We start from the raw sequence: 7,594 nt of genomic DNA on the forward strand, positions 1-7,594 counted from the left end.
TTATAATATTTTAAAAATAAACTCACAACTAATTTGGTTTTAACTTAATGATAAAATTAAGTCACTGATGTCTCCATCACATGCGAAATGTATTTTTTGTAATTACACTAGGTGTAATTTAATTAAAATATTATTGTAACTTATTAGATTTATATTATTTTTAATCAAAAGATATTTTTTATTTAAAAATAATAATAAATTGATGATAAATGAAAAAGCGGGTGAGGGTCGAATAGCGCAATGACAAGCAAACAAAGGTGGGGCCAAGATGACAGTTGGATAACGTTTGAGACTTTTGCTTCACTTCTATTCTATATGTACTTTGTTCCAACAAAAATAAAATAACTGTTACTAAATTTCAATGCTATCCCTCAACCCTAGGCGATGCCCCGGTCAGTGGCAATACCACACATTTATATTTTAATATCGTCATCAATTAACACTTTTTACTTATCCGCAATAAATAAATAAGAGAGAAGCCAAAGGGAAAAGTGGGGTCCTGTCCAAGTGGGATAACGGGGATGGGCCCACTTGAAACAGCCAGCCTGCAACACAAAACGGTGAGCCTAATGATTGTGGGCTAGTCCACGCCGGACCATTAGCCGCCACGTCCCTCAGCCCCGACATTTCAATTCTCTGCTCTGGGCTCCACTCTCCACTGTTTGTATCCCTTTTTCTAAATATATATTTTTCTCCAAAGGATGACTCATTATTGTATACAAAATAGACTTAAAATTCAATTCGAAAAGGTTGAAATAAAGTTTTAAATTTTGAGTTAATTGAATCGAATTATTCAAGTCAGTTTAAATAAGCAATTCGAGTTTCGAATCAAATTTTATAATTCGAATAATAAATCAGTGTAAATACCTCTTTAGCCCCTGTCAATTTTGAAAATGAACAAATTGTGTTCTCTCAACAAAATTACAAAAAGAATCATAAATAATTTTCAAAATTTAAAATAATTTTAAATTCAAAATATTTATAAAATTTCAAAATTTATATATTTTTAAAAATTATAATAAATTTAAAAATTCTAAAGAATATGTAAAGAAAGTTAAATTTTTCTAAAACAATGATTTTATGACCTAAATAAGTTAATTCATGATTCAAGTTTATTATACTAAAGTATTTTTTTATTTTGCTTTGAAAAAATAATATATATATGGTTTCAAATTTATGTGCTCCAACATGGAATTAATTATACTGTAACAATATTTTAATTTGACATGTTTAATTTTTTCATTTAATTCGAATAATTTCACTCAATTCGATTTGACTCGAATTTCGTTTGACTCGACTCAATTCGAATAAATTCAAATCGAGTTAGGATGATAAAATATGACTCATCAACTCAAAATTTTTTCACTCGATCCAATTGAACGTTCACCCGTAGATAACATTGCTAAGAGAGACAACCATGAATTTTAAAAAGATTAAGTTTTCAAATATCATAAAATGAACATGAAAAATACCTAACCATAAAAAAAAAGAAAGATATAATATATACTATATTACAAGATTGTTAAGTTTTAATGCAAGAATTTGTGAAGGAAAAATTCCAACATAAACCCCTTCACTTTTTACACATATTTTTAATGGTGTTTTTGCAAGTTATATTTTATAATAAACACTTATAATTAACAATCTATTATTATAATATTTATAATTTTAAAATAATTTCAAAATATTATTTATTTAAATTCCGTTAAATATCAATTACTATGTTTTAAGAAATCAAATTTATATATTATATTTTAATTTCGTAACTGTATTAACAAAATTTATGAAAATTAAAAAATAATTAAATGTAATTTAATCAATATGGAAAAATGTACATATATTTTGATCATGTCAGTTGCATATCTTTTATATCCAAATCTTTCGAATTTAGCTTGTGGATTCAAATGATTTATTTTCCTAAAATTTAATATCAAATTAAAATTTTAAATCATATAGGCAAAATGAAATACTTGATTTTGTGACTAAAAAGACTGCATTGATGAAATTAAAAAACAAAATTTTGGGTCGTAATTTTGTTGGTAAAATTGGAAGATTTTTTAGGATTTTTGAAAAGATTAATTCTATCTTTAGATGCAATAATAAGGACCCTAGAGTCTACTTTCATCTCGGCTCATTGGCTTGGAGTTGGGAGATTAGCCGAGTGAAGTTAGTAATTGTAAAAGAAGTTTGGATATTATTTTAAAATATTAATTTGGAGAAGTGTCGTATAGGGTGGGTCGGTGGGGTCAAGTCATTGAAATATAATTCATTATTAACGTTATGAGATGAACTAAATAAATGAATAAGTGCTGACCAACCAAACGGGGGAGGCTCGCACCGCGTCGCGTGCAATGGCTGGTGTGTGACTGTGACTCCTTTTTATTTGCGAACCTTAAAAAAGGCTTTTCTCATTTCTATTAATTTCCTTTTGTGGCTTTGTGCTTTTGGTCGTTTAAGAATTTAGAATCAATGCGTAAAGTAATGACTTATATTTCTCGGTATTCTTTTTATATATATATATATTAATAGGAGAATTCAGACAACAACACTGAACTTTAGAAAATATAGTTAATAGTGTGTCTGAAAATCTAGGGTGATAACACATTCCTCTATCTCCAACAGCATTCAAAGGTGTTTGCCATTTTTTTTTATAATGTAAGTTTAAAAGTAATTGTATTGTATGTGATATACTTGGTGCAACGTTAAGCGTATTAATCACCCAAAAATAATTATAGGATTTTTTATTCTTTTGAGATAAATTTTCAAAGTATTGATATTGTCTCAAATTATAATTGTTTTGGACCTCTTTAAATAGGACGAAATTCGAATACAGAACTTTACTGAAACTAGAAAAGAGAAAAAGAAAACCCAACAAATGAGCATGTTAATCTACAAATATTCTAGACGGGTTATTATTACTATATATGATTTATCAACTTTGGTAGTGTACATCACGCTGTTAACAAAAAGGAATATAAAATAGAAAAGGAAAATAAAATTTCATTAATATAGTATAATTAAATTTAAATATTACCAGTGCATCAGTTAATTATTACAAATTTTATTTTTATATGTTTTTCTCTTTTAGGTTTAATATATAGATTGACCCTAAATTTAATATTTTTTCTCAAATTGGCCCTTAAACTTTTTTCTCGATCATATTGGTCCCTTAGATCGGCATATGTTATATAGATTGGTCTCTACAATAACACTGTTTTTTTTAAAAAAAAATTGTTGATGTTGATAAGCATTGGGCATGTCATAAAAAAAAGCTTAGGGGTTAATTTGAGAAAAGTTGTCAAGTTCAAGGGCCAATCTATATATTAAGCCTTAAAAAACTAATAGTGTTAACCATAGGGACCGATTTGTGTAACGAATGCCAATCTTACGAACCAATGTGATAAAAAAAAATTAAGGACCAATTTGAGAAAAATTACCAAGCTTAGAGGTGAATCTATATGAATAGCATCAGCATATTGAGGAGGGAAATCATAAAACTTAAATATAAAAAATAATGTAAAGGTTGCTAATGATCATATCTCTCAATTAATAGGAAAACAAAAGGCCGTTTTTTTTTTCTCTTATTGGCCCTTGAAAGCTTTTTTGAGCTGCCCATCTAATATTTGCCGTCAGATTATAATCTTATGCAATTTCATTCTCTTTTGTATGAAAAAGAAAAGAGAAGAAAATAAAACTAATAAAACACTCTTGTGGTCTTAATCAGTAGCTGGTGGGTGGCATTGAAGGTTACCGTCTCTCTCTCTCTTTCTCTTTGTAATTGTAATATTACATCTCTGTCAATGGCTCTCGCTCTCAATCTTCCTTGAACCATTATCCGCCTCCCTTTTTTCCCGCAAAGCTTTTCCAGTAATCAAGCTCTAATCCCACTTTATATATATATATATATGATGGAGAAAGAGAATATTTGAGAAGGATGGATTATTAGGTCATGTGTGTGCTTCTTCTTATTTAACCCTATCTCCTCCCTCTTTTCCTATTCTCTTCATTGTCCTTTCATTGTTTTTTTTTCTCTCTTTTCCTTCTGGTCTCCCTCTTTCCCTTTCCGACAACTAGTGGACAAAGTTCTTGACTCTACAAAAAAGAGTTGGGGAGGGCGGGGGGTCGAGGGGTTTTACTTCAATTCCCGAGGGTTACAACTTTTTCATTACATACCCACCTTAATTTTAGTTCTCTTTGCTTTTCTTTCTGTGTTCTTTGTCTGGTTCAATAAAAAGTTTAAAGAAAAAGAGAGAGTGAACAAAAAGTTATAGCTTTTTTAAGTTGATTTGGTGCAACAGATATATATGTGTCTGGTTTTGAGTCAGATCTCTGAGGTTTAACCAGTTTTGAGTTAGACACAGTGTTGGGTCTCTACACATCATTTTCAAGCTTGGTGTTATCGTGAGCTTCTCTTCCTTGTTGTTTCCTTTGTGCATTTTTTTTTTGTTGAATGTTTTGTTGGGAGTGATCATTTCCCGAAGGTCACAAAAACGAAGTGAGGCATGCTTTTGGTATACGCTAAGCAATGAAATTATGGAACTATATAAAAGATATGATATACAATGTCTTTTAACTGTTTCATCAGTGCTTAGATTTTGCTCTTTCTTTCTTTTCTTTTCTTTTCTTTTTTTGAGCTCAAAGATGGCTTCAACTTGATCTGGGATATGCCTTATTTCTCAATACCTATACTTGTTTCAATGGATTCCAATCAGTCTCCTGTTGATACTTTGTGCAAGGGTGTAAGGTGTTTGTTTGTTTTGGCTTCATTGCATTTATTAGGTTTTTCATGTTTTCTAGCTACATTATATTTTGTTTATTCTTTTCTTTCTGAATTATAATATTTTTCGTGCGGATCACAACTAGCTAGAGGGATTAATCTTGTTTATATATAGATCACATGTTCATTTTTCTTTTCTTTTCTTTTTAGTTTTGGAAATGGCTGTGGTTTAAGTTTATTGTTATGATCAACTTACCGTCAGTTGTATCCCTAATTTTTCTTTATTCCTTTTGAGTTTATTTCTACTCTGATCTAATATATTTATCAAAAATATTCAACACCCTAAATTTTAAATCTGGAGCATGAGGAATTTGTAGCCAACTTCTAGATATGGAGCTATAAAAGCCTAAAACATACTACACATTTGTGTAATAGCAAGGTTAAGCATCAGAAATTTTACTTCTTTCCATCTGAGAAGACTTGTCTTAGAAGTACATCCAAATTAATCATTATTAGATATAATGAATGATTTCCATTTGTTGTGTTTTCTCTTGTTAACTGGTGAAACCAAAAAATAAATAAAATATTTTGTTAATTTGGGTATTAATAAACTTCATTAGGATAAACCAAATCCCAACAATATATATTTTAAAGAATCAAAACAATTTTTGGATAATGTTTTCATATATGCCAAAGAAAAGAGGGTTTAGACATCAATTGTTAGTGCTTTTATTTACTTCAAATGTGAAGACATTTAACCTTATCTTTTGTTGGCCAAGTTCTCAAACTGAAACGACATAATAATGTTTAGTTTGTCTCCATGTATCAACTTTTGTTTCATGGTTCATTTAACATTAATTATATTGCATTTTGTCTTTACTTTGTTATCAAAGTTGTGTAATTGTTCATCGGCATTTATGAACTCATCGACATATTAATGCAGGTTTTGATTGGCGAAGAATATGAATAACTTTACAAACGTTCCGCCAGGCTTTAGGTTCCATCCCACAGATGAAGAACTCGTTGATTACTACCTAAGAAAAAAAATTGCTTCAAAAAGGATAGATCTGGATGTCATCAAAGATGTTGATCTTTATAGAATTGAACCATGGGATCTGCAAGGTATAGCAATAACTGCATTATCTTACATAAGCAAATTTGTAGATTACTTTGATCATCCATTGATGATTAAATTTTGTTTTGTGGGGGGGGGGGGGATCATAGAATTGTGCAGAATAGGAGCTGAGGAACAAAATGAATGGTACTTCTTTAGCCACAAAGATAAGAAGTATCCAACAGGTACTCGTACTAATAGAGCAACAAAAGCAGGGTTTTGGAAAGCTACGGGGAGAGACAAGGCTATTTACTGCAGGCATTGCCTTATTGGCATGAGAAAAACCCTAGTCTTTTACAAAGGACGAGCACCCAATGGACAAAAATCTGATTGGATCATGCATGAATATCGACTAGAAACTAATGAAAATGGAACCCCTCAAGTAAGTGTATACATATGTATATATATCTTCCATTTTTATTTTTTGAGACGTAATATTGAAATGGTTAATTTACATAATATTGGAATGTGTTATTACACCAGGAAGAAGGATGGGTGGTATGTAGGGTATTCAAGAAGCGAATGACAACAGTGCAGAAAGTGGGTGAATATGACTCTTCATGTTGGTACGACGAGCAGGTCTCATTCATGCAGGACTTTGAATCCCCAAGGCGAATTCCTCAGCCATATGCATCATACCCTCACCATTATCCCTGCAAGCAAGAGCTTCAATTGCAACACAGTTTCCCCCATGACCCTTTCCTTCAGCTCCCTCAATTGGAAAGTCCCAAACTTCCACAATCAGTCGCAAGTGTAAGCTGCAACTCGGTTGTTCCTTACGGAAGCACTTTGCAGTCTTCGAGCCTCTCGCAGGAAGAACACATGCAGCAAGGGCATCATCAGCAAAATCTGAATTCGCTTTACAACAACGGTGAGCAAGCAGTGGACCAAGTGACTGATTGGCGAGTTCTTGACAAATTTGTTGCCTCTCAGCTCAGCCATGAGGAAGCTTCCAAGGAAAACAACTATTCCAATGCAGCCGCTAGCTTTCGTGTGGGTGAACAAATGGATTTACTAGGCAATGAATCCAAAAGGCCAGGAATTGCTCATCAAGAATATACCTCTACGTCCAATTCGAGCTGTCAAATTGACCTGTGGAAGTGAAAGTATATTCAAGCAATTAGAGCATATATATACTAATTATAGGAAGCAAAATTTATAAGAAAAAGATGTTTTTAATCCAGGTTTTCTGTACATAATAAAACTATATATATAATATATGGTACTGCATTAGCTATGGGAGTCCTGGTGCCCTTAATTTGTACCAGGCATGTAGTTATTGCTAAATTGACATTATGCGAAGTAAAAATAAATTAGTACGTACTTTTTACTGTGGCCGACAGCTCTTTGGGACTGAATCGGCCTAATATTGAATGTATTTTCAGCTTGAAATACATATGATGGTTTCTTTATTGTGATCTTTGTCCGTCTTCGGTCATTTATGTTTTTCTTTAACTATTTAATCTTTCCCTTTCAAAAATTTATAAATCCTTTAATTTAGTTCATAATTATGCTGCAAAAGTGAATTAATTCAATCCTTTTGTCCAAAAAAGCTTCATACTAATACCTTTATCCTCATATGCAATCATGAGACAATTTTACATTGAAAGAAAGCATTTAGGTGTGAATGTTGGCAACATGATTATTTTTTTAAGCTTTTATCATGCATTTGGAGGCCATATTCTTATATCCGTGATATATTCACTACAGTGTGGGTTCAAAGATCCAGGGAAAACATCAATATGAAATCTGACAAACATTTT

General features: G+C 31.3%; 1 protein-coding gene across 2 annotated transcripts; it reads left to right on the top strand.

Moving 5' to 3' along the window:
* Positions 1 to 3,927: 3,927 nt before the first annotated feature.
* LOC105765115 (NAC domain-containing protein 7) lies at positions 3,928 to 7,249 on the top strand. Of its 2 annotated transcripts, none has more exons than XM_012584050.2 (4): positions 3,928 to 4,401; positions 5,661 to 5,839; positions 5,942 to 6,213; positions 6,315 to 7,249. In XM_012584050.2, exons 2-4 carry the CDS (start codon positions 5,680 to 5,682, stop codon positions 6,933 to 6,935), a joined length of 1,053 nt encoding a protein of 350 aa, XP_012439504.1. In that variant the 5' UTR covers positions 3,928 to 4,401; positions 5,661 to 5,679; the 3' UTR covers positions 6,936 to 7,249. The 2 variants fall into 2 exon arrangements, with proteins under 2 accessions (XP_012439504.1, XP_012439505.1); XM_012584051.2 differs by lacking the exon at positions 3,928 to 4,401 and adding an exon at positions 4,468 to 4,744.
* Positions 7,250 to 7,594: the final 345 nt, after the last annotated feature.

The sequence above is a fragment of the Gossypium raimondii genome, chromosome 12, assembly GCF_025698545.1.
Source record: "Gossypium raimondii isolate GPD5lz chromosome 12, ASM2569854v1, whole genome shotgun sequence".
Taxonomy (NCBI): Eukaryota; Viridiplantae; Streptophyta; class Magnoliopsida; order Malvales; family Malvaceae; genus Gossypium; species Gossypium raimondii.

What these genes read in the sequence shown, in the direction of transcription:
- LOC105765115 (XM_012584050.2), top strand. Translation starts at nt 5,680, where the DNA reads ATGAATAACTTTACAAACGTTCCGCCAGGCTTTAGGTTCCATCCCACA. An exon ending in TGAACCATGGGATCTGCAAG is followed by an intron (nt 5,840 to 5,941) that starts GTATAGCAATAA and finishes GGGGGATCATAG; the next exon opens with AATTGTGCAGAATAGGAGCT. An exon ending in ATGAAAATGGAACCCCTCAA is followed by an intron (nt 6,214 to 6,314) that starts GTAAGTGTATAC and finishes TTATTACACCAG; the next exon opens with GAAGAAGGATGGGTGGTATG.